The 26,684-nt window shown below is 55.6% G+C and overlaps 1 protein-coding gene across 6 annotated transcripts in view; it reads left to right on the plus strand.

Moving 5' to 3' along the window:
* PRKAR1B (protein kinase cAMP-dependent type I regulatory subunit beta) overlaps positions 1–26,684 on the plus strand; it is an 88,170-nt gene that overhangs the window by 22,374 nt on the left and 39,112 nt on the right. For 2 of the 6 annotated variants that reach the window (XM_032604895.1, XM_032604894.1), the window contains exon 5: positions 22,922–23,017. The exons of the other annotated variants lie outside the window; for them this stretch is intronic. In XM_032604895.1, coding sequence (XP_032460786.1) covers positions 22,922–23,017 — 96 coding nt within the window. The remainder of the gene's footprint in view (positions 1–22,921; positions 23,018–26,684) is intronic. 6 annotated transcript variants of the gene reach the window in all.

The raw sequence follows: 26,684 nt of genomic DNA on the forward strand, positions 1-26,684 counted from the left end.
GCTTGTCGCCCTGTCTCAGTGAACAGTGCGGGGGGGGCCCTTGCCCCTTGCTCCAGGCCAAGCAGCACATGTCCGAGTTGGGGCTGGAGCGGGATGTCCTCGTGCCCTGGACGGGCCCCTCCAGAGCCCTGCTGAAGAGTTGAGTAGTCCTGGGGAGGGTCCAGGTTGGGGGGCTGGCAGGTGCAGCCTCTTCACTTGGCTTCTGCTCTTGTGAGCAATGGCAGAGACTTTGTCCTTCCTGGGGATGCAGGGGCCCACGCAGGCTCAGAAGGAAGCCACAGGCTGCTCCAGAGCCCTGGCAGGTGCTGTGGATCCCAGCCTGTCCCCCGAGGGTGCACCCAGGCCCGGGGGAGGGAGGTGGGGACCCGTGGGTTCCATCAGGTCCCTTCCCGGCTTGCCCGCCCACTCAGGGTGCCTGGAGACAGAGCGCCCATGGAAGCCAGAAGCGTGATGATTAGGAGGCCCTGCGTGTGTGCGTCAGGGGCAGGGTCCAGGCAGTGGCACTGCATTTCGGGACCGCGGCCGGGGCCTCATTACCGGCGCCGCCAGACGGGCGGGCGGACAGGCGGCAGTGAGGGAATCTCACCCTGGGGTGGCCTTGCTGGCAGGGGTTTGTGCTCCCTGCAGTTCTAATTAAGACAGGCCTCTGGCTGCACCCCTGGCCGCACAGCTGTCTGTCTTCCGCCCACCCGCATGTCTCTGCAGTCTGTTATTCCACAGATTGGCTCGGGCCCCTGGGTGATGGGAAAAGCACACCCGTCTGCTGAATTCACAGTCAATTCAGGGAACAGACTCTGTTTCTCTGAGTCACTTCAGCCCCTCTTGCAGCCTGGCTCCAGCTTCGGGGTTTGCTGCCGTCCTTTCAGGCGATACTAAAAACCAAGATTAGCATTTTGGAAAATGCAGGGCCTCATCCGAGGAGATGCTTAATGGGTTGGACTTGCAAAAAGTTTGATTTTCGTTTTGCACAAAGCCAGGCTCACTCTGGGCAGAGGAGACCTCCAGGTTCGCATGTCATGGGCCGTGTGACCCTGCGGGGTCGGAGCCGTGTTCGGTGTGAGGCTGAGATCTGGAACCCTGGAGCCTGCGTCATGGCGAGCTCTGAGCCAGAGCCCGATCGCAGGCCTTGTCTGCATCTCGTTAGAACGGTGCTGGCCTCGTTGTGGCGGCTTTGGGCAGGTGAAGCATGGAGGCACACGGAGCTCAAGCGAGCTGCCATGGCCACCCAGCTGGGCCCAGGGGAAGCTGGGATGTGAGCCTCGGCGGGGACGGGGCCGCCCTGGGCTGCCCTGCCTCCTGCCGTGATTGCATCACCCAGCTCCCTAATCTCCTGTTAACCTCGCCCACGATCTCGCGTATTTGGTGCCATAATGTTTTAAAAGTTGTAGAGTTTGGTGGTGAGAGGTCTCCAGGACGCTGCAGACACGTTTTCTCACACCAGCCGGTTCACCGTTGATGTCATCTGACAATCACCCTGTAATGTGATTGGAGACGCCCGCAGGCAGTGGGGTAACTGAGGCCAGGGAGGCGCTAAGTGGGGCCATTTCTCTAGAAAGGAGGGGCCCTCGAGATGGCCTTGCTGGTGAGCTGGCCCCCACCCCTCACAGTGCTGACCCAGCCCCAGGATGGAGGACACCCGGGGCCCTGGCTTGGGTCCACGCTGGAGCCCTGGTCACTACAAGTAGGAAGTTGCCTGCCAGCCGGGTGTGGGGAATTCACCAGCTGGCCGGGGCCCAGCCAGCCTCTCTGCAGATGCAGGTACCCCCCCCTTGTGTCAGGTGGGGAAACTGAGGCTCAGAGAAGGTAGGCTCAAGGTCACACAGGTTCTGGGGGGCAGCGACTGGTTTTCCTGAGGCAAAGTCCCGCGCTGCTCACGGCTCTGTGGGGTGAGAGCGCTAGTCACACAGACTTTGCCCTGTTCTGCCAGAGCTCGGGTCCCTCCCAGCCCTACAGCAGCCCTGAGAGAGGGACGCGGCCGCCCCTCTTCCCGCAGAACGGGGGCCCTGGTTGAAGCGTCGTGTTGTCTCGTCGCTTCGGGACCCTGGACGCAGCCCCCCTCCCGTCGAGAGTCCTCCCACAGGGGACCCACATTTAAAAAGTGAGTCGTCCTTTCCTGGGACGTGGGTGGTCCCACCGGCATCTGGTGGATGCTGGGGGTCCACAGAGGAGGAAAGGGTCTCGTGTCCCTTGGGGTCGGGGTGCTTGCTTCGCAGAACCAGTGACCTTTGAACCAGGTCTTGAAGGACAGGCAGGAGAGGGGTGGGGCAGGCGTTCGAGCGGCGGGGGCAGCACAGGCAAGGACAGCGGGGCGAGAGTGGGCACAGAAAGCAAGCTGGGCTGTGGCTGGTGGAGCGAGAGAGTGAGGCCGGTGAGCTGAATCTGGGTTGGGCCATGAACTTAGTGGAGAGCTGCCGCTTCATTAAACAGAAGTCCAAGAAGAAGACAGGAAGGTGCGTGGTGTCTTCCCTGTGTGGACAGTTCCTGGGGCGTCTTCCCGGATGTGGTCTCACAGCGGCCCCGCAGCCCGGCCTGTTCCTCCTGGACCTCGGAGGGGCCGGCTTCACGTTCTGGAAGGGGTGGCAGGGAGGTGACCCTGCCTTCTGCTGGAGGGGTGTGTGTGTGTGTGTGTGTGTGTGTGTGTGTGTGTGTGGTGTGGTATGGTGTGGTGTGTGTGTGTGGTGTGTATGTGTGTGTGGTGTGGTATGTGTGTGTGTGTGGTGTGGTATGTGTCTGTGTGTGTGGTATGTGTGTGTTTGTGGTATGTGTGTGTGTGTGTGTGTGTGTGTGTGGTATGTGTGTGTGTGGTTGTGTGTGTGTGGTGTGTGTGTGTGTGGTGTGGTGTGTGTGTGTGGTATGTGTGTGTGTGTGGTGTGTGTGGTGTGTGTGTGTGTGGTATGTGTGTGTGTGGTGTGTGTGTGGTATGTGTGTGTGGTGTGTGTGTGTGGGGGGGTGTGGTATGTGTGTGGGGTGTGTGTGTGTGTGGTATGTGTGTGTGTGTGTGTGTGGTGTGGTATGGTGTGGTGTGTGTGTGTGGTATGTGTGTGTGTGTGGTGTGGTATGTGTCTGTGTGTGTGGTATGTGTGTGTGTGTTTGTGGTATGTGTGTGTGTGTGTGTGGTGTGGTATGTGTGTGTGTGTGGTATGTGTGAGTGTGTGGTGTGTGTGTGTGGTATGTGTGTGTGTGGTGTGTGTGTGGTATGTGTGTGTGGTGTGTGTGTGGGGGGGGGTGGTATGTGTGTGTGGTATGTGTGTGGGGTGTGTGTGTGTGGGGTGTGTGTGTGGTGTGTGTGTGTGGTGTGTGTGTGTGTGGTGTGGTATGTGTGTGTGTGGTGTGGTGTGTGTGTGGGGTGTGTGTGTGTGTGGTGTGTGTGTGTGTGGTGTGTGTGTGTGTGGTATGTGTGTGTGGTGTGTGTGAGGTATGTGTGTGTGGTGTGTGTGTGTGGGGGGTGGGGTGTGTGTGTGTGGGGTGTGTGTGTGGTGTGTGTGTGTGGTGTGTGTGTGTGTGTGGTGTGGTATGTGTGTGTGTGGTGTGGTGTGTGTGTGTGGTGTGTGTGTGGTGTGGTATGTGTGTGTGTCGTGTGTGTGTGGTGTGTGTGTGTGTGTGTGGTATGTGTGTGGTGTGTGTGTTTGTGGTGTGTGTGTGGTGTGGTATGTGTGTGTGGGGGTGTGTGTGTGTGGTATGTGTGTGTGGTGTGGTATGTATGTGGTGTGTGTGTGTGATGTGTGTGTGTTCGTGGTGTGTGTGTGGTGTGTGTATGTGGTGTGGTATGTGTGTGTGTGTGGTATGTGTGTGTGGTGTGTGTGTGTGTTTGTGGTGTGTGTGTAGTGCGTGTGTGTATGTGGTATGGTGTGTGTGTGTGTGGTGTGTGTGTGTGGTGTATGTGTGGTGTGGTATGTGTGTGTGTGGTGTGTGTGTGTGTGTGGTGTGGTATGTGTGTGTGTCGTGTGTGTGTGTGGTGTGTGTGTGTGTGGTATGTGTGTGGTGTGTGTGTTTCTGGTGTGTGTGTGTGGTGTGGTATGTGTGTGTGGGGGTGTGTGTGTGTGTGGTATGTGTGTGGTGTGGTATGTATGTGGTGTGTGTGTGTGATGTGTGTGTGTGTTCGTGGTGTGTGTGTGTTCGTGGTGTGTGTGTGTTCGTGGTGTGTGTGTGGTGTGTGTATGTGGTGTGGTATGTGTATGTGGTGTGGTATGTGTGTGTGTGTGGTGTGGTGTGTGTGTGTGTGTTTGTGGTGTGTGTGTGGGGTGTGTGTGTTTGTGGTATGTGTGTGTGTGTGGTGTGTGTGTGTGTTCGTGGTGTGTGGTGTGTGTATGTGGTGTGGTGTGTGTGTGTTCGTGGTGTGTGTGTAGTGCGTGTGTGTATGTGGTATGGTATGGTGTGTGTGTGTGTGTGTGTGTGTGTGTGTGTGTTTCTTACTACCAAGGAGCTTTTTTTGTCTGGTGTCATGAAAAGCATTTCAGTGATTCTCAGGTTAAAAATGACCATTGTTTAGCGTCTGGTGCTGGGCGGGGGGTGGGGGGGGGTACGTCCTTGGCTGCGACAGGGGCGGGAATGGTGTGACGAGCCATGGCTTCGGGACGTCAGTCATGGCCAGTCTGGTTTCTCCCTCCCTCCCGCCCCTGCCCCCGCCCTGGACCACTGGAGACAAAGTTCAGCCGTCAGCTGGTTCCACCTGTAAATGTTTCAGAGCGAGACGCTCCTTTTTGTCATGGCTTCCTGCCGTCACGGCCACCTCACATCCTGTAGGTGCATGGGGGCGGCTTTCTCGCTAGGTCGTGTGCAGGCTGCTGTCTGCGGCTCTGTTTCTGCAATGGGTCCTGCCTGGGGGTCCGCATTCCCGTCTGCTGAGGTGGGTCCCCTTCTTGGCACTTGAGGACACGGGTGGGAACAGCCGGGACCCCCCCTGCCCCCGACAGTCGGTGTTTTCTCGTTTCGCTGAGGATCCAGCCCACCCCACGTTGCATCTTGTGAGATGACAGCTGGTTCACGCGTGTCCTTCAGGAAATGCAACAGTTGCTAAGAGTCGGGCAAACAAAGATGCGCTTTGATTCCGGGAACAGCTGTGGGGAGGGCACACCATCTCTGTCAGCTGCTCCATCCTAATTCTCAGGCCGTCGGAAACGGAGCTCATTAACCCTTTGGCTCCCTGGGCTCTTTCCACCCTGTAACTTCTTAGGTTTCTTGCCCCTCGACTGTGGACACAAGTCCTGGGATGTGGCGAGGCTGAGCCTGGCCGTCGGGGCCAGTGCTGGGGAACAGGTGGGGAGATGCATGCTGCTCTTCCGTCAGAGGAGAAACAGCTCTGGGGACGCTGCTCCTGGGGGCAGGTGGACGTGGCCTCTGCGGCCCTCGTGTGCTCGGAGGGGACCCTCGTCTCTCAGAGGCACGTGGGCCAGTTCCTGCTGCAGATCCCGCCACTCCTGTCCGCGTGGCCTTTTGCCCTGTGAGCAGCCATTCGCCCCATCTCGTGGCACCCAGTGGACCTGTGAGGTAGGGTTGTCCTCACCCCCAGTGCGAGGAGGAGGGACCCTTGCCCAGGGGGGCTCTCGTATGTCCAGAGGTGTCTCTGGACTCTGCATCATAGGTGGCCGTTGGAGACGTGCCCTGTGGCGGAGGCTGTGCTTAGCCGTGTATCTCACAGGTGTGGCGTCTCCTTCACGGCACATCCTGCTCCAGGGGCCAGAGGTGTGCTGTGAATAGAGGCACCCTCCCCACCGTGGAGCTCCTTTCTCGGGGTAGAGATGAAGAGCCGACAAGTAAACAGCTGGAGGACACGGTGCATGAGGTGGAGCAGGTTCTAGGGAGGAGTGGGGGATGGGGTGGCCTGGGAGGCCTTGTTCGGAAGGAGGTTCGAGGAGAAACCCTAGGGAAAGAGGAAGTAGACCAGGCAGGCAATTGGGGAAAGAGCATTCATGCACCAGGGGTGCAGATGCAAAGGCCCTGTGGTCAGGGGCATGCCTGGAATGTTCAAGAATCAGCAAAGAGGTCAGTGAGGCTAGAGCAGAGCCAGGAAAGAGGCCAGGAGTAGGCAGTGCGGACACAGACACAATGAGGCTGAACACATAGGGCCTTCTGGATCACTGTGAGGGCTTCAGCTTCTGCTCTGAGATGGGAGCCTCTGGAAGGCTTGAGCGTATACCTAGCCTGTCAGGACTTCCATTTGAGTAGGGTCAGTCTAACCCTGTGTTCAGAGTAGAAGGTGCAGGGGACCAAGGAGAAGTAGAAAAACCAGTTGAGAGGTTGTTTTGCTAACCCAGGTGAGGTGATGGTGTCTTTAACCAGGGTGGTACCATTGGAGGTGATCAGTGTTAGTAAGTCCTGAATACGTAAAGGAAGGGGCTGGGTCTAGCCTGGGATGGCTCAGTCCTGATGTTTGCGTGCAGTGCTGGGTCCCTGTCTTGGTTATGGGATTCCTTTTAGGCAACAGCAGTGACGATGGTGATGGTGGTGGTGATGGTGACGATGGTGATGATGGTGGTGATGGTGATGATGGTGATGGTGGTGATGGTGGTGGTGATGGTGATGATGGTGATGTTGATGGTGATGGTGGTGGTGATGGTGATGATGGTGGTGGTGGTGACGATGGTGATGGTGATGATGAAGGTGGTGGTGGTGAGCACACCATGTTAGGTGTGTGTAGCTCATTTAACCTTTCAACTGGCCTTCCTAGGAACCACCTGTGATGGGTGTTGTGGACTCTCCGGCACTCCTGCCCCTCCGCTGCTGTGTCGCACCACATGGTTTGGGAAGGGATTGAGTCCACTGTGGGCCTTAGGAGTGGACCTTGTTTTAACCCAGTCTGACTGAGTCTGTTTGTTAAGTCACTGTGGCTGGACCCTGTAACGCAAGTCTAAGCAGGAGGCTGAGGGCAGTCCAGCCCTGCACCACTGACCAAAGAGCCTGGTTTCGACGTGACCCTGGGACCCTCCCCACTTTACAGGTGGGGTCAGGCGGGCTGCTCTGCCTCCTGGCTTAGGTTCGCTTGGCGGGGGGGGCCAGGGCTGGAACCTCCATGTGGCGGGGAGCTGCCTCCTGAGAGGGCTCTCGTGGGTTCTCCCGTGGGAGCGTTTGTGGGACACGTGAGGCTGCACGACGTGTAGCCTGGGGCCCCGGGAGCCAAGGGCAGTTTTCTTCCAAAAGCGTTTGGTGTCTCAGGTCCTTCCAAGGAGGACGTGGCTGGTGTTGATTCTGCATCTATTGCAGCTTCATCCGCGCCGCCCCACGGGCACCTGACATACCTGATTCCATCCGTCTCTCACGGTGACCCCTCAGGTGTGTCTTAATCTCTGTCCATTTTATGGGTGAGGAGGTGGGAACTCGGGGGTGAAGCAACCTGCGTATGGTCCCCGCTCAGCCGGGCCAGGGTCCAGCCGGTCCTCAGGGCTCTTCCCTGCTCCCCGTTTGGGAAAGGTGACTCCCTCTGCAGGCCCCTTACTTGGCTGCGTGCACGTCCAGGCGGGGCAGTGTGGGGAGGAGCCCAGGGAAGCTTCTGGAAAGCAGCAGGGCCTACATGGCCCATGGCCCCCGGCTTCTGAGCTTCTGGCCCTGAGAGGTGGTGATGTTAGGGGCTGCTTTATTATTATTATTCTTTGGTACGCGGGCCTCTCACTGTTGTGGCCTCTCCCGTTGCGGAGCACAGGCTCCGGACGCGCAGGCTCGGTGGCCATGGCTCACGGGCCCAGCCGCTCCGTGGCATGTGGGATCTTCCCGGACCGGGGCACAAACCCGCGTCCCCCGCATCGGCGGGCGGACTCTCGACCACTGAGCCACCAGGGAAGCCCTAGGGGCGGCTTTGCTATTCGGAGGAGGCTAAGAGCTCTGGAAGCCGGGGTTGGGAGTGTGACTGGCGCTAGACGACCTTGGACTTGCCCTGGCCTTGCTGTTTGCTGGCTGCATGACCTTGGCACGTGATGTAACCTCTGAGAGCTTCAGGAAAGTTCCCTCTGCCCAGAAAGGCGGGAAAGCCACGGTCCCCAGGCAGGAGCCACTCCCTCTCACTTGTCCGTCCAGCGGGTGTCTGGCGCTATCCTAGGGCAGTGAGCAGGTGGGCAGGGGAGGGGGCGTGCAGGAGATGCACCTGAGCGGGGATGGGCGAGGTCTCTGCTGGGCAGAGCAGCCAGGGAGCTCCTCTTGGAGGAGGGGGTGTTTCAACCTGAAACCTGGCAAGCATGAGGGGCAGGGGAAGCGAGTTTCTGGCAGAGGGACAGTCTGAGGGCCGGAAAGCCCCTGGGGGTCAGAACTGGCCAGGCCGGGAGGGCCAGCGGCAGATCCTGCCGCTGCTGAGGGCCATGGTCCCGGGCCGGCCGTGGAGACCCTGGCGTGAGCCTCCAGGGGCTGCGCAGACAGGGTCCGAGTCCCAGGTCTCGGCCTCTGGCTTCGAGCTCTGGACTGACCTGCCAGGGTCGGTGTCTGCAGCCGAGGCCAGCCTTTCCCCGTCTTTCTCAAGATAAGCCTCCTCCCATTCAAAGGGGACCCCCAGCTCTTACCCTGGGTCTTCCCTGGGTAGGCTGCCCCCGGTGCCTTGGGCCACCGAACATTGGGACAAGCATATTGCTTTCAGTAAGGCGCTGTACGTCAGCATCATATAAGTACTCTAAATGATGTGTTTCCAAAACAGTTTTACTTTTTCAATTTAATGTTTATTTATTAAAATTTAATGTATTTACTTTCAGTCAGCTCTGTGCCAATAATTTTTTTTTAGATTTATTTATTTTTGGCTGTGTTGGGTCTTCATTGCTGCACACAGGCTTTCTCGAGTTGCGGCGAGCAGGGGCTACTCTTCGTTGCAGTGTGCAGGCTTCTCACTGCGGTGGCTTCTCCTGTTGAGGAGCACAGGCTCCAGGCGTGTGGACTTCAGTAGTTGGGGTTCATGGGGCTTAGTTGCTGCGCGGCATGTGGGATCTTCCCGGACCAGGGCTCGAACCCGTGTCCCCTGCATTCGTAGGCAGATTCTTAACCACTGTGCCACCAGGGAAGTCCCTGCCAATAATGTAAAAAACTCAATCTTGAAGGAAAATTTTAATACTTACAGTCTTCTAGTCATAGGAAAAAATTGCAAAGATTCACACATCTCTTACAGAGCAGCATGGCAGGGTGATTGATAAAATACTTTTAAGCATAAATGTTTTTACATTAGAATAAGTTCTGTGAGAAAACATTAGAAATATCTGTTCAAGGAGAGAAGGAACAATGCCAAAATCCCAGCTAAGAGGGTTTTTTACACCCCCTGTTTCTTGGTTAAGGAGCTGGTGGGTGTCCAGTCCCCGTGGTGAATCAGGGTTCTCCAGAGAAACAGAACCCAGAGGATAGAGACATGTCTGAGGACGTTTAACGTAGGGCTGGCTCTTGGGGTCGTGGAGGCCGTGAAGCCCCACCAGATGCCGCCTGTGAGCCAGATGCCCAGGGCCCAGTGGGGCTGTGCAGCCCAAGTCCAGAGGCTCGAGAACTCGGAGGTGGATGCTCAAGGGTGGGGAGGGTGGGCGTCCAGCTCAGGTGGAGAGCGGATCTCCTGTCATCTGCGTTTCTGTTCTGTTGGACCCACAAGGGATGGGGTTGTGCCGCCCACCATGGGGAGGGCCGTCTTCACGTGGTCTGAACTCAAAGGCTGATCTCTTCCCAGACACCAGCCCAGACACACCTAGAAATCACGTCTCACCAGTTAAGTGGGCATCTCTCGGCCCAGGCGAGATGACACCTAAAGTGAACTGTGGCGCTATGGATTTTTATTTCATGGTCTATGTTTGAAAGAGTAATACAAGCGATGTCAGCAGTTACAACGTCAGCGTTTACGGTAGCCCAGAAATTCCTCCCGTTTGCAACTGTGTAAACGTTCAATGAAACGTTTTAGATGTTTAAGGACAGAGCGTGTGGCCATATTAAAGGACCCTGGTCAGTCGAGGACCAAGTTGGGGACTGGGGATCTAGTTCACATGCATTGGGGCTGCTGGGGTCCCTGATCACGGGGGCCACAGGTGGAGGACGGATGGAGGGTGGGCTGTGGGGCGGGGGGAGCAGTGGACAGACTGGTGACAGTGCCAGGTTGGGCCCTGGCTTTGGCTGGTGGGCTGGATGGAGGGTGGAGCCTGCAAGCTCGGGGGTTGATGCGGCCTGGAGGGCGGAGGTGGCAGGTGGAGAGATGGGATCTGGCCACACAAGCCTGAGCAGCCTGGCCTGCTGGGTGTCCAGAGGGAGGTGTCAGGTGGCCGGGGGTGGCCCTTTGCCCCCAAGCTCGTTTTCTGCCCTTGTGCCGTGGCCCTTCACCTCTGGTCCTCGTTGGCCTTGTCTCTCGGGGAAGCCTGGCCTTCTGGCCCTGCCAGGCCTCTCTGCTCCTCTCACTGTGGAGCCGTGAGCTCAGCTAATGCACCTTTTAGATTCGAACCTCTTCCTTTTATGATCAGGCTGATGGCCACTTGAAGCATTTAAATCTCGGGTTTTTTTTTTTTTTGCGGTACGCGGGCCTCTCACTGTTGTGGCCTCTCCCATTGCGGAGCACAGGCTCTGGACGCGCAGGCCTAGTGGCCATGGCTCATGGGCCCAGCCGCTCTGCGGCATGTGGGATCTTCCCAGACTGGGGCACGAACCCGTGTCCCCTGCATCGGCTGGTGGACTCTCAACCACTGCGCCACAAGGGAAGCCCTAAATCTCGGTTTTAGTTTAGTTTGTTTAACGTGGCTTCCTGTTAATTACCTGTGCTGCAGTGTGGAGCTTGGCTCCCGTCCGAGCAGTTTCCTCGTCGTGTGATTTTGTGTGGCTTGTCACGAGTTCAGGGGTCTGGACCCAGAAAAGGGCCATTTCCAAGTGATGCTTTCACGGAAGACAAGGCTTAATTGGGTGGAAATAACGATGATTCTGAGAGCAGCTCTGTGAGGAACAGCGTTTTTGCTCTTCTTTTCAGTGGTTTAATAGCTGCCGTTCATTAGCCGGGACCCTGGGAGGAAGAGGCTGCGTCCTCTGTGTCCCCGTCTTGATACTCGGCACTCAGAATTGCAGGACCGGAAAAGCTCACGAGTCTAAACTTCCCCACGTCTGTCCAGAAGCGCTGAAATTGTTCCTTAAAAATCCCTGAGGGCTTCGCTGGTGGTACAGTGGTTAAGATCTGCCTGCCAATTCAGGGGACACGGGTTTGAGCCCTGGGCCGGGAAGATCCCACATGCCGCGGAGCAACTAAGCCCGTGCGCCACAACTACTGAGCCTGCGCTCTAGAGCACCTGAGCCACATCTACTGAGCCCACGTGCCACAACTCCTGAAGCCCGCGTGCCTAGAGCCCGTGCTCCGCAAAAAGAGAAGCCACCACAATGAGAAGCCCACACACACCCGACGAGGAGTAGCCCCTGCTCGCCATAACTAGAGAAAACCCGCGCGCAGCAACGAAGACCCAACACAGCCAAAAATAAATAAATAAATGAATAAATTAGTTAATTAAAAAGAAAAAAAATCCCTGAGGGGCTGGGCTTGAGGTGCTGAAGCTCCTCAGAGCCGGGCCTCGGGTCCTGGCCTTGTCCACCCAGTGAGAACTTGGACTTCACTGTCCTGCTTCTGTCCTCTCCCAGACGTGCGTCTGCACACAGATGACTTACCTGGCCTGGTTCCCACCCTTGGGGTGGGGGCGTCAGGAGCCTGGAGTGGGTGATGCAGGCAGGACTTTAGATGGGTCTTCCTTGACGGTTCAGGGCTGCTCCGGACACGGGAGCTGTCATCTCAGTCAGGTAGAGCATCTCTGCACCCTGGTCCACCCTCCTGCCTCCCCCTGCTCGGCCCCGTGCACACCTAAGGCTCAGTGCGCTATGTGGGGTGGTGACAACCCCGGGCCTGGCAGAGTCGGTCAGGGGCTCGCGGTTCTGTGAACACGCTTGTACAAGTCTTTGTGTGGACCCACGTTTCCGTTTCTCTTGGGTGGGTTCCTAACGGTGGAATTTCTGCGTTGGAGGCTACCTTTACGTCTAACTTTTTAGGAAACCACCTGTTTTCAAAGCGGCTGCGCATTTCCAGGCCCACCTGCAGTGATGAGGTTCCCATCTCTCTGATCCCTGCTGAGGTTCCGGGCCGTCTGTCTTCCAAGTATAGTCACTCCGATGGCTGTGGCATCTCGTGGTGGGTTTGATTTGCGTTTCCTTGTTGGCTAAGGAGATTGGGTGTCTTTTCCTGTACTTTTCCTCTACAACTTCTTTGGCAAAATGTCTCTTCAAATCTTTTGCTCATTTTTTGAGTTCTTGGTCTTCTTACTGTTGAGTTATAAGAGCGCCTCATATGTTCTGGATACAAGCCCTTAATGAGATACCTGGTTTACAGTTATTTTCTCCCAGTCTGTGTTTCGGTCTTTTCATCTTCTTCACAACGTCTTTTAAAGTTCAGTTTATCAACTTTTTTCTTTCAAGAATCATGCTTCTGTTGTTTTATCTAAGAACTCTTTGCCTAACCCACGTTAAAGAGCCTTTATCATGTTTTCTTCTAGAAGTTTTATCATTTTAGCTCTTCCATTAGGTCTGTGATCCACTTTGAGTCACCTGTGTGTGGTGTGAGGTAGGGGTCTAAGGCCGTGGTGTTCTTAGTGGACGTCTGGGTGCCCTGGCACATTTGTTGAAGAGACTGTTATTTCCTCGTTGACGTGTCTCGGCATCTCATCAATAATCAACTGATGATAAATGTGAGAGTTTATTTCTGGGCTCTTGGTTCTGTCCCACTGATCTGTGTGCCATATCATCACACCAGCACATCACAATCTTGTTGGCTGTGGCTTTACAGTGAGTTTGGGAATTAGGTCGTGTAAACCCTCTCACTTGGTTCTTCTTTTTCAGAATCGTCTGGACTGTTTTAGGGCCTTTGCATTTCCATATGAATTTTAGATAACTTTCTATTTAAAAAGCTTGCACTGAATTTATAGATCGATTTGATACAGAACTGGCGTCTTGTCAGTACTGAGGCTTCTAAGTGATGGACAGGAATGTCTTTCCGTTTATCTAGATCTTTAGTTTCTCAGAAATCCTCTGTCGTTCTCAGTGGACAAGTTTTGCACTTTTTTTGGCAAATAAATCCTGCAATGTTGGGTTCTTTTCGATGCTCTCGTGAAGAAGACAAGGTTCGCAGCAGGGTGGGCTGGCTGTGGAAGCTCTGGGGGGCTCCGGTGGGCAGGAGTGGAGGTGGGTGGGCAGCAGGGCGGGAGTGGCGGAGCCTGGTGAAGAGAGAGCCTCGTCCCTACACCAGGACACCCCCGAGGCAGAGGGTCCGAGCCCAGAGGACTCTGGGCTTTGGGGCGGGGGCTTCGCTCATCCTGAGCCCCCGGGGGACAACCTGTCAGTCACAACTAAGTGTGTTATCTCCACGTGGGGAGTAGGGTGAGATCTCCAGATGGGTTTTTAATTATGTGAGGCATGTTCTCCAACTTCTGCTGGTGGCTCTGGGACTAGTTATCTGGGCCTGGGACTGAAATTTAAATGACAGTGTGCCAAATTGAGGAACTCAGGGTTTTCTAGAGATGCTCGTTCCACGGCATTTATTATGTGCCTGCTGGGTGCCACACGCACTCGGGTGCTGCCAGGGTTGCAAGGCTGGCAGATACAAGGTGTTTGCAGTGACCTTCTCCTCCAGGGAGGGCAGCGTGAGCCACGTGGAACGCGGGTTGAAGACAAGCTGAGGACTCACATCTGAACGAGGACTGGTATCTAGAACATATTAAGATCTCTCATGATTCAACAATACAAAACCAAGTATTCCGGTTAGAAACTGGGCAAAGACATGAAGAGACGCTCGACCAGAGAGGACACTCGGATGGAAAACAAACCCACGAGGAGATGTTCAGCTCCTCAGGCAGCGGGAAATGCAAATCTCTCTACACCCGTCAGGATGGTTGAAATGCAAACCACTGGCGAGCCTGAGGCGGAGATGGACCGCTCGTCTGTTGCCGGTGGGAACCGCAGCTGTTACAGCCTGGAAGACATTTTAGTAGGTTCTTAGAAAACTGAACGTGTAACTGCCATGTGATCCAGAAATTGCACTCTTGGGCGTTTATCCCAGAGCAGTGGAAAATTATGTTCACGTGAAAACCTGTATGTTAATTTTGCTCATAGCAGCTTTACTTGTAATAGTGCCAGACTGGAAACAACCCAGGTATCCTCAGTGGGTGAGTGGATACCATGGAACAGCAGTCAGCCAAAAAAGGGAACACGTTACTGCCACCCCCGACAGCCTGGGTGGGTCTCTACGGGAGTGTGTGAGTGAGGCTGATCCCCAGAGGCTCCTCCTGCATGACGCCGTTTAAATAACATTCTCAGCGTGACAGAGTTATAGAGACGGAGGACAGATGGGTGGCGAGCAGGGGTTAGGGACTGGGGTGGGGTCCTGGTGCATCTGGTTGGCATCAGAGCTGGCACCCTGGGTGCTGTGCTGTGGTCTCCCAAGATGTTACCTCCGGGGAGATGGTGACCGCCACACGGGCTGCCCCCGTGTTATTTCTTACAGCTGGTGGCCATTGGCTGGGAGGTGCCGGCCACCTGGGGTCACTGTGCTCCAGCTGTCAGAGAGGGAGGGGCCGTTCTGGTGGGGCAGGAGGGGCCCTGGGATCAGGCCTCCTTGGCCGGGGCTGGCAGCAGACCCCAAGCCCCTGTTGGAGGAGCCCGACATCGAGTAGGTAGTGCCGCGTGGTGGCAGGGACGCAGTGGTCATAGCCGTTGGTGCACGGGCCACGTGCCGGGCGTGGCACTGATGCTTCTGCGGCTCTGTCAGTCGCTCTGCTTTGCAGATGACGGGCTAAGGCCCAGCGGTTGGCCTGCCAGGCCCTAGCTGGTCCGGGAGCTGCAATTTGGACCCTCTTCCTGGCTGCCGAGCCCCTCAGCCTCATGCCTCACCTCGCTGCGCCCCAGAAGACCGAGGGTCCCGTCTATCTGCTTGTCCGCCTGTCCACAGGCCCCCCTGCGGCCTTCACGGGGTGGGGGAGAGGGCGTTTCTCTGAAGCTGTTTGCAGGATAGGGTCCCAGGGGATCTTGGAGGCGGTTGACACGTCCCCAGCCTTCCGGGCTCCAGGCCTGCGTCCCAGTGTCCCAGGGAGCGGCTTGACCGTGTGCACCGCTGGTCAGGTCCTCAGACTCTGTGGCCGGCCCCTCTCGGGTCCCCGTTCTCAGAGGGAAGCGAGGCCTGGGCGTCAGCGTGCTTCTGACCCAGAGTCCAGGACACTCGGGGGCCTGCGGGGAAGCTGACCAGGTGGCGGGGCCTACAGCAAGCAGGACCCCAGCGTGGCGGCCTCTGCCCTGGGGAGTGGGCCCGGGTGGCCAGGTACCAGATTTTTCCAGAGGAGATGAAAGTCCAGATTTTTGTGAAATCTATTTTTTTGCCTTTTTTTTTTTTTTTTGCGGTACGCGGGCCTCTCACTGCCGTGGCCTCTCCCATCGTGGAGCACAGGCTCCGGACGCGCAGGCTCAGCGGCCACGGCTCACGGGCCCAGCCGCTCCGCAGCACGTGGGATCTTCCCGGACCGGGGCATGAACCCGCGTCCCCTGCATCGGCAGGCGGACTCTCAACCACTGCGCCACCAGGGAAGCCCCTATTTTTTTGTCTTTTGATTAAATTTTAAACTTTTATTTTGAAAATATTTCAAAGAGAAAAGTTTCAAGGAGGGTAGACCCGCCCCCCGCACTCGCTGGCTGGCGCTTCGGGATGCGCGCGCGTCTGCGTTACGTCCCCTGCGTCTGAGCGTAGTGAGGACCCTGAAGCTGATGCTCACTCTTGCTATCCTTGCTTCGTGTGGGAGGACGTGACCCGTCCCTGAAACCCCTCAGCACATCTCAGGGCTGTCGGGATGGTTGTCACCCTGGGATCTTTCAGGAACATGACTTTCCTAGCTAACCCACAGCCCGGGTTCGAAGTCTGTCCCGATTTCTGGCGTGCCCAGAGCAGTGGCTAGAGAGCTTGGCTGTGGGGGTCGCGCCTCGTTAAGCCCGACTGTTTCAAAGGTGGGCGAGCGGCTTAAGCATTTGAGGGCACGGGGAGACCCAGCCGGGTGGCCCCGTTTGTGCCCTCACCCTGGGCTGACCTCGGGCGGCAGGAGGTCGAGCTGGGCCCGCGACTTGGGCTCCTGCCTGACCCAGTAAGAAAGCCGCAGAGCCTTCTGGGTTGGGTCTGGAGCGCAGCTCCCCCGGGGTTTCGCTGGGAACCTTGGCCAGATACACAGTTCCTCTGGGGATCCGCTTCCAGATTTCAGCCTGTCAAGAAGCCCAATGGAAAGTGAGAAACTACACGCCAGATCTCCTAGGATGGTGCTGGGCCCGGAGAGGGGGACCCAGACTCTTGAGGGAGTGCCGTCCCCCACCCACCCCTGGCCCTCTTCCTTCCTTCCTTCATTCCTTCATCCGTCCACCCAGCGCCCTCTGTGCCGAGCCTATCCCGGGGGTGGGATGCAGAGGCGGCTTCTGGTTTGGAGGAGTTCAGGGTTATCGGGGTGGGAGGGAGCGTGGGGAAGGCACCCAGGGAGCAGGGCGTCTGGGCGGGGGGGTCATGTGGGGAGAGCCCAGTGCCCTTAGGTACTGCAGCCCCTGTGGTTGGGCGCAAGGATGTCGGGAGGGGGTCATTGAAATAGAAGACGGACGCCAGAGGCCGGCCTGCCCTGCACACGCCCACGTTTACGGCCTTGGAGGGTGGCCAGGGCATGGGTGGAAACGGCCAGGCTTTGAATGGGGTGACTCTGGTGTGGCCACCCCCGGAGGGGAGGGAGGCAGAGAGCCAGGGGGCCTGGGAGGGGTGGTCCAGGGCTCAGCTTCCGCACTGGCTGGGGTGTCCTGTCCCTGCCCTGGGGTGCCTGCCTCGGGCTCCCCCGTCGCCTGCAGCCAGCGGGAGGCCACGTGGACTTGTGAACAAAGCCCACTTAGGAGGACTGGCCCCACAGTGCCAGGGCCCAGCCCACCACGCGGCATCCATTAGATTAGGAAAGACAGTGAATTTGGGGCTCACAGCAGCTTAGGAAGTGCCGTGGAACGTGGACCATGGACCATTGACCATGGACCAAGGAACATAGAACATGGAACCCAGAGCATCTGCAGATCCAGAGCCACGACCAAAAGGGCCGATGCAGGGCAGGTGGGCACGGGAGGGGGAGGGGAGGTGTGCCAGACTTCAGGGCCGGGTAAACGTCATACCTTGACCACCCCCCTTACGGATCTTCATTAGTTGTGGTTTTCCTGAGTCCATGTCCTTCCTGGTCACCGTCCCTCCCCAGCCCCGCGACTTCAGTCCACTTTGTTGTTTCATCCACTGAGGTTATTATCTGAGTGACGCCCAGACTGTCCCTCTCTGGCTGGTGGAGCCTCTTCCTGAGCCTCACCTTTTTTGTCATTTTCCCTGCTTTCTGCTATTTCAAGAGGCTGCTGGCTCATCTTGTATGTTTTCTGCCCCAGACCTGGAGTCAGTTTTTTCTCTAAAGACTCTAGGTTCCCTTTGGTGGGAAATTGTATTTAGAGACCATGTTCTGGGCACTGGGGGTGCTCACTGCTTCAATTTGTCATTGTGGCTGGGCTTTTTCTGCACACAGAGCTAGGACTTTTTTTTAAGATAAAATATTTCATGAGTTCATATTGGTTCTTCCAGTTCCAGTTCAGGGCTACAGGTTGGCTGGCTTGGCTTCCTTCCTTCCTTCCTTGTAATGTGACGTGATTAATTTGATGTCTTTATCTCTTTTCTCCCATGCTGAATATGCCAGCTCTAAATGACACCAACAAAAGAATTCTTTGCTTTATTGTACCACACTTGCGAGCACACACATGCACACATCCGACCTTAGAATAACCAGACTGTTACTAGTGCCACCAACATGATCAGCAGAAACTGTTTAGGATTTACTGCGGCTTATTTTGCCCTGAAGCATCTGCGTTTTGGGAGGCGATGCTGTCCATTGGATACACATTTCAGTTCATTTGCTGCCCTTTACTTATGATTTGTAAGTATCATTTTTCAAATCCCAGCCTTGTTTTTATAATTGTGTAAAATATTAACATGGTTCTAAAGCCGTGCCCACCAACAAGGTGTGTCCACAGGATCGTTGATTTACCCCGTGTCCCCGCCGGTCACTCAGCTTCCTTCCTAAGGCCTGTGGGGACCCTTTTACTCACAGGATTTGCCTGTGTGTTGAAGTAGCAGATTGGTAAGTAAGATGGTGAGTCAGCGGACGTGCACAGAGATTCACACCCCCTCCCCTCTTTCTTAAACACACGCCTTTTCCATCTGGCATGCATCCTGGACCTCACGCCTTGGCAGTTTATAGAGGGTTTTGACAGCACTGGGTCTTTGGGGCTATTCCAGAGCTGGAGCCGTAGGTGATAGGAGTAGATAAATCCCCACACGTTGTCTCCTTGGTCACATCTCTGCCCGTTTCACGGAGGAGGAAGCTGCTCGCCAGGCCCGCTGGCCAGTGAGCATCAGGGTAGGACTGGAACAAGGTGTCGATCCCCTGGCAGCTCCAGGCCCACTGCTGTGCCTCGGGGTGGCGCATGGGGTTGAGTTTGGGGTCTGCCTGTGGCCGTGCTCGGCGGCTCCCAGGCCTGAAAGGGTGGCCATGGGCCCCTCTAGCTGCCTTGGTTCACAAGGCACCGCCAAGCGTGTCAAGCCACGGTGGCTGGGCCCGGAGAGTCAGCAGGAGAATACAGCCCCGGCGCTTTCATGGGAGAACCAGCCGGCGTGAAGCGGCCGTGCCCTTGGTCTTATTGCCTCAAAGGGGAAAAACAAATACAGCCGGCATATAATGAGATCCTTACCAGTGAAGAAAGGCCCCGGCGCGTCCTGAAGCCTGAAGCCTCCGTGGACCGAGGCGGCTTTACCTCGTGTGCCCTGTGACCACCGGCCTACCCCGCCCTCGGAGCCCAGTGCCGCCACCCAATGGGGGCCCAGGGCTGCTGGCTGGGGGCGGACACGGATGGCTGCGTGGGACCTGAGCCCGGGGCATGGAATGGCCTCCCAAGGCGGGGCTGGGTGCGGGCGTGGGGCAGCTGTCGGGCTGGGCAACAGCGCGAGGCATTGTCCCCGAGCCATTGAGTGCTCTCTGTGTGAGCTCTTGCTGTCCACGTGCATATGGGGGTCTCAAGCAGCCCCTCGAAGGAAAGGAGGGGGGTGGGCTTTCCAGACGTGGTGCTCCGTGCACGTCTAAAATGATGGTTTTGGGGCTTCCCTGGTGGTGCAGTGGTTAAGAATCCGCCTGCCAGTGCAGGGGACACCGGTTTAAGCCCTGGTCCAGGAAGATCCCACGTGCTGCGGAGCAACTAAGCCTGTGCGCCACAACTCTTGAGCCTGCGAGCCACAACTACTGAAGCCCGTGCGCCTAGAGCCCGTGCTCCACGGCAGGAGAAGCCACCGCAATGAGAAGCCCACGCACCGCAATGAAGAGTAGCCCCTGCTCACAGCAGCTAGAGAAAGGCTGTGTGCAGCAACGAAGACCCAACGCAGCCAAAGAAAAATAAATAAATTTATTTAAAAAAATAAATAAATAGAACGATGGTTTTTAATGAAGTCACAGGTGGTGGGGTCTGTGCTGGCCTGGTCGGGGTGGTACAAAGGCTGCTGCCACTTGCAGGCCACTCCGGGGCTCCATCCTGTCCTGGCACGTGGGCTCCCGTAGTGTCCTGCATGCTCTGTCCCACACGTGGCGCTCACTTTGCACTTGTCCTTGAGACTGCCCACTTTGGTGACACAGCCTCCCTGACCTTTTGGTGACTGTGCTGGGCCCAGGGGCATGTGCGGAGGGCACCCCAGCGACGGGCAGGCACGTAGGTTTGTGGCTGTCGCACGTGGCGCTGTCACGGGCGTCCTCTGGGGCCGTGGCCAACTGCGTTTTCTTCCCTCTCAGCCCTCCAGACCCCCAGCCCCGCAGGCTGCTGGCACTTCGCAGCCGCTCACCTGTGATCGCCAGCATCCCCCTCACCTGACCGGACCCTGTTTGTGCCCTTCCCCCTCCCAGCCTAGGCCAGGTCTCTGGCCCTGGTGGGTGCATCCACCGCCCCCTCTGCAGGCCTGCGTCCAGCCCTTTGAAGCAGCCTCTGATTGGTTTAGCAGTCGTGGAAAGAACACACATCCCCAGCCCCCCGAGCCCTGGGTGTGGGTGTTTCCAGGGATCTGGCAGACGCGCTGTGGCATCTCCCGCCCACGTACTCAGCGGGTCTGGCAGCCCTGATCGCACCGCTGCCTGGACCTTGTGATTGATCCTTGGGCCCACTGGGTTTAAAATAAGCTAGAAGCCTTTTATCCTGGAAAACGTTTCCTATCCTGGGAAGTGATGAGAAGGGAGGAGGGAGCCAGGCTGGGAAGGCCTCCAGGACCCTGTGTTTTCCACTCCTGACCTTGGGCGTGGCCTGCACGGGGTGGAGGCATTGGGGAAGGGGGCTCCCACGCTGTCAGCTTTCACATGGGGGCCACACCCGCCTTGTGACGATGGCGTCCTGTAGTGCACAGCGGCCTGGGGTTCCCAAGATGTGGCATCCGTGTAGGACTAGCGCTGGTCCCTTAGGGGTCAGCCCGGGCCGGGTCGGGGCACCACCTGCTGTGCAGACGAGGCTGGGGACCAAGGACCCTCACTGGAGGTGATGGACGAGCTGAGGACTTCCTGGAGGTTTGCGCAGGCCGTGCAGCGGGAGAGGTGGGCGGGGACAGGGAGCTCTGGGAGCCCCTGTGCTGGTCGGCGAGGACGCCCCGTTTTACAGCCAGTGAGTCTAGGTCCGCAGAGTGGGCATGCTTGCTCCCCTCCAGCCAGCCGGGGGGGCCACGCTGACCCAGACCTTGTGGGTCTCAGGACCCAGCTCCCTCCTGCGCTGTTCCTCTTACCCGAGCCTGGGAGCCGCCGCTGGCCTGGCTGCCTAGACACCTCCCGGGTGGCCCCGCTGGACGGCCGGCAGCTGCGTCTCTTCCTCCAGGAATGAAATCCTTGAAGAAGGATCCAGAACCCAAGTGTCGTGATTCCCGACATGGCAGGGTAGGCTTTGTGGCCGGCGGTGTTGCATGCGGGGGCTTTTCCCCTCAGCTCCCGGGCCCTGTTTCTGAACCATCGGTGCAGAGGTGGTGATGAGGTTTCCAGCCCCAAGCTCGGTTACAGCGTGGGATGCGGGGCCTACCTGGGAGCCTTTGCAGCCCATCCTTCCGTCAGAACCGTTTGCTGCCTCGGTGGTGCTCTGACTGCCGGCCTGGGGCCCACAGAAGCCATGTCACTGCTGATGGCTGTCCACCAAGAGGCATCGGCCCCTTCTGCAGGATCTTTGCAAGGTGTCGAGGGAGGGCAGTGGTTTTCTCACTCTGGCTCTGACCACAGCTGTTACCCCGTGACAGGGTGAGGTGGGGAGAGCGGGCTGGCCCAGCGTTTATTTAGTTTGGAAATTTTGTTCATCAGTTTGGAAGTTTTCCTCATACAGATCTTGTGCATATTTTGTTAGGTTTACACCTAAGTATTTTATTTTGGGGGGTGCTAATGTAAATGGTGTTGTATTTTTAATTTTAAATTCCACTTGTTCATTGCTAACATATTGGAGAGTGATTGACTTTTGCATGTTAACCTTGTATCCTGCAGCCTTGCTATAATCACTTATTAGTTCCAATGGGTTTTGCTTTTGTTGTTGATTCTTCAGGATTTTTTACATAGACAGTCATGTCATCTGCAAACAGACAGTTTTGTTTCTTCCTTTGTAGTCTGTATATATATATTTTTTTGGCCACACCACACGGCTTTCAGGATATTAGTTCCCCAACCAGGGATCAAACCTGGGCCTCTGGCAGTGGAAGCATGGAGTCCTAACCACTGGCCCACCAGGGAATTCCCTCCAGTCTGTATACCTTTCATTTCCTTTTCTTGTCTTATTGCAGTAGCTAGGGCTTTTCCAGTATGATGTTGAAAAAGAGTGGTGAGGGGGATATATTTGGCTTGAATCCCCATCTTAGGGGGAAAGCATCTAGTTTTTCACCTCTAGGTATGATGTTAACTGTAGGGTTTCCAGAGCTCTTTACCCACTTGAGGAAATTCTCCGTGTCCGTGTTTTTCTGATGAAGGGGTGTTCAGTTTTGTCAGGTGCTTCTTATGCATCTGTTGATACGATTTTTCTTCTTTAGCCCTTCGATGTGATGCATTATCATTAATTTTTGAATGTTGAACCAGCCTTGCATACCTGGAATGAATTCCACTTATTTGTGGTGTATAAATCTTTTAATACAGAGTTGGATTTGATCTGCCTATATTTTGTTGAGGATTTTTACATGCATGTTCATGAGATAGTGGTGTGTGATTTTCCTTTCTTGTAATATCTTGGTCTGGTTTTGGTGTTAGAGCAATTCTGGCCTCAGAGAATGAGTTAGAAAGTGTTCCCTCTGCTTCTAAATCCTTCTGGAAGAGCTTGTAGAGAATTGGTGTGATTTCTCACTTCAGTGTTTGGTAGAATTCGCTAGTGAACCCGTCTGGGCCTGTGCTTTCTGTTGGGTAGTTGAGTGTTTATTGATTCAGTCTCTTTAATAGGTTGTATCACCCGATTCAGTCTCTTTAATAGGTTGTATCTTCTGCTTCTTCTTGTGTGTTTTGGCAGTTTGTGTCTTTCAAAGAGCCGGTCCCTTTCATCTGAGTTAGCAGATCTGTGGGTACAGAGTTGTTCGTGGTCTCCCTTTATTCTTTCCGTGTCCATGGGATCTGCAGTGATGTCTTTTCTCTCGTTTGTGGCACTCATTATTTGTGTATTCTCTCTCTCCCTCTCAATCTCTCCTCCCCACCCCACCCCTCCCCTTTTTTTGTTACCATGGCTAGGGGTTTATAGGTTTTTATTGATCTTTTCAAAGAACCAGCTTTGGTTTCATTGATTTTTCTCTGTTAATTTCCTATTTTATTTATTTATTTATTTAAATTTCCTATTTTAAATTCTCTGATTTTTATTCTTTTCTTTTGCCTGCTTTAGGTTTAATTTGCTTTTGTTTTTCTGGTTTCCTTAGGTTATTCATTTTAGACCTTTCTCCTTTTCAAGTGTATGCTTTCAACGCTGTAAGTTTTCCTCTAAGCATTGCTTTTGCTGCATCCCACAAATTTTGGTAAGTTGCGTTCTCATTTTCATTCAGTTAAACATTTTCAATTTCTCTGGAGCCTTCTTCTTCCACCCATGTGTTATTTAGAAGTGTGTTGCCTAATCCCCAAATCCTTTGGGATTTTAAGTTATGTTTCTGTTACTGATTTCTAGTTTAACCGTTGTGGTCTGAGGGCCGATGCTGTGTGAGTCACATGTATTCATTTGTTCAGGTGTGACACTCAGCTGGCACACCTGGGACCATGGATGTGCTCCCTATGGAACCCCAGGCGTTTGTGTGCTTTTCCCCAGGGCCAGGCCTCGGGGTTGAGGAACCAGCCACAGAAGAGGTGGCTCCGGGCTGCCTGAGGCAGAGACTCCTGGGATTTATAAACACTGTGCTTTCAATGCCCCAGCAGGGAGTGGGCCGCCCCACGTCCACTGCGGTGAACAGCTACGCTTGAGTTATTGCTGTTTAGAGAGAACTATTTGGAAACTTGCAGTCAGTTTCACCCAAACAGTGGAAAAGCCTAAACATAAGCCAGGCGCCCTGTCGGGGCGCTGGCTCCCAGCAGACGGAAGCCCCCCTGTTCCCCGGGCTGTGACGTGCAGCAGAAAACAGGGTGTCCCCGCGGTGCTCAGGCACCAGGGCTTTGCCTGCGGGTCCGGGCTGGTTCCTGGAACGTGAGTAACATTGACCGTGAGCCCAGGCCAGCAAAGGAAAGAAGTTCTCCCAGGGCAAAGGCAGCGGGCGTAGGGCTTTGAGAACAGTTTCCAGTGTCAGGTGCACTTTTTCCCTTGGTGGCATCATTTTGAAGTCAGAAAACGCACTTGTACGCACTGGAACACGTTCTCTGCATTCAGTGGGGCCTTTTTATTAATGTCATCCACATCGCTCATTGTTCCCTCCGGGTCCTTGTCACCACGCGCGTGCATTCTGCGCAGACCCGCTGCTGGAGCGTCTGCACTGTGTTATGAGCTGGTCTCGCGACATCACCAGCCGGGGGTATAAACACGCATCCTGGCTCTGACATCCCCCACTCCCGTGCTTCTGAAAGTCTGACGTTTTTCAAAATAAAACGTTTAAAGAAAGAAAGACACAGAAATATTGGAAATGCTAATGCAGTTTTTTCCTTATGACTGGAGGTGTTCCTGGGGTCATTGTCACAGCGCTTTTGCTTAAAATCACAAGAATTCTACCCCCATTCCCATATTTACATAATGCAGAGGGGCAGATTGTTGGAGTCGGGAAGGGCGGGGGAGCCGCGGGTTTTATGTGCGGCTGGGCTGCAGGGATCCTCACTCCCACCTTGGAAGGGGGGCAGGGGCTTGGGGCAGGCGCAGCTCTGATTGGCTGTGGGCGCCTCTCTCCCCGTCCTCTGTCCTCTGCTGCACTTGGGTGGCCTCACTCTGAGAACTGGTCCAACCTGTTTGCTTCTGCAGGTTTCTTTGCAGGGCTTGGGGCAGGGGGTGTTTACCTGTCAGGCCACCTGCAGCAGCAGTTCGGCTGTATGTTAGAAATGTCAGCCAATAAAAGGGAATAAAAGAGCCGTGACTGGATCACGAGACTGGCTGAGCTCAGGGCCGCTGAGCGCTCCTTTGGCGCCATTCCCAGGGTTGGGAGACGGGGCTCGGAGCTGCTGTGTGCACAGGGTTTGGAGCCAGTAGAAATAATCATGGTGGCTCCTGATCGGGAGAGTTCCAGGAGCAGGGTCCTCTTGGTTAATCTCCCATCATGCTGTGAGCTGTGCCCATTCTACACGTGGGTTAACTCCTGGGCAACTCAGCCCCTGGGCCCCTCCAGGCAACTTTTGGGGTGGCACCAGGTCTCTGGCTTGCCATCAAGGGAGCGTTTGTCACAGGGATGACCACACCCCTTGTGATGAAGGCCCACGTGTACACCTGTCCCCCCACTGGACAGTGAGCCGCTTAGGCAGGGGCTGTAAATGGAGGCTGGGGGTCAGGGGTCAGGTGATGCGGGGATTGTGGCAGACAGAGCATGTGCTCCCACCAGGGTGGGAAGGGGGCTGAGTTCTTGCTTCATGAGAGCAAAGGCCCCACGTTGCCAGATCTTCCATTTTTTTTCCCAAAGAAAAGCCAAAAATTTGGATATTTATTACTCTCTCAATTTTTAAATGTTGGGGCTAACTTTGAAAATGGGGCCAAAATTGGCCCATGAAGAATCAGTAAAGCACTAAAGAAAATTCAGTGGTGACCGAAGACCTTCCCCTCCAAAGAGACCCAGGTCCCAAAGGTTTTATGGGTGAATTCTGTCAGACGTCAACAAACTGTCCATCCTTTTACGAGTTGCTCCAGAAAATAAAAAACAGGAGAAAGCTGCTCAGCGTATTGTATGAACTTCATACGAATTTGGAGGGACACACAAGTCAACCCATAACACACACACAGAGTATGTGCCATGTGAGTGTAATACCAGGATGGAGCCATTCGTGGGTGTTGTTGGGAAAACTGGCTAACCGTCTGGGGAAAAACAAACCAGATCCCCTTCCTCACGGACAAAAGGCCTAAATATGAATCCAAAAACTATTTGGCAGAAGGTAATTGCTGTGGACTGAACCGTGTCCCCCAGATTTACTTATTGAAGCCCTAAGCCCCAATGTGATGGCATTTGGAGGCAGGCCTTTGGGAGGTGATTGGGTTTAGGTGAGGTCAGGAGGTTGGGCCCCCAATGGCGGGATTAGTGCCCTTATAAGAAGACATCAGAGAGCCTCGCATGCTCACTCTTTGCCACATGAGGGCACAGCGAGAAGGCAGTCTGAGTAAAGCCGAGATGTGCTCCTGAAAAAAGGGAAGAAGCAGGGTGGGATCTGTAGCGCGATGCCATTTGGGGGTAAATTTAAAGTACATGCATATAGCTCAAGATCCCATGTTGTGAGAGAAAGCATACAATGAAAAGGAAATCCCTCAAATTTCAGAACAAGCACCATTGCGAGGGGGACGGGGGAAGCGGGTAGAAGGGGGAGAAATTGTCAACAAGAGCGGATCACCAGTGTCATGAACTCAGGAGCACAAATCTGCATCTGAGGTTTAAGATGCTAGTAGGTCCCACTAAATGCTGGCGTGGCCAGATGCAGTTTGTGGTTCCATCGGGAACATTGGGGTCTGCTGCTGAGTGGGTGGCCGAGCCGGAGGCTGATGGGGGATGAGGGAGAGGTCCAGGTCTGTCCCCCCGACATGTGCCCACTGTTAGGGAGGGGGGCGGAGGTGGGGTGTCCCAGGAGGAGGACGGGGAGAGTGGGAAGGGCTCTGCTTCCCTAGAACCCGGAGCACAGCGGGCCGCCTGGTCTCTCCCACCAGCCCCGTCATCCAGAAGGAGGCTGGTGCTCTCTGGCCGGCTGAGCGCCGGGCTGGTCCCAGAACTGGGGTCTACGTCCGTGCGGCCCTGCCAAGTGACCGTGGACAGGCCTGCCCATGCTATGTGCTGGAAGGGTCTGCGGCGGCCCCGTGAGCTGCAGAGTCGGTATCTGAGGCTCAGCGTGGAGGGTGGGCCGCCAGGGCTTCGCAGCACTTTGGTGAGTGAGTCCTTCCCGGGCGATCTTCTTGGTCGCTTGGGGGCACAGTGGCATTTTGTAAGACGCGCCCCCATGGGCAAGCTTCCAGGGCCTTTACCCCAAGACCCTGGGACCCCTGGGGCACCTGCCTCCTGCAGGGAAGAGGGGTATGGCTGGTGAGTG

This window comes from Phocoena sinus, chromosome 15 (assembly GCF_008692025.1).
Source record: "Phocoena sinus isolate mPhoSin1 chromosome 15, mPhoSin1.pri, whole genome shotgun sequence".
NCBI classification, from domain to species: Eukaryota; Metazoa; Chordata; class Mammalia; order Artiodactyla; family Phocoenidae; genus Phocoena; species Phocoena sinus.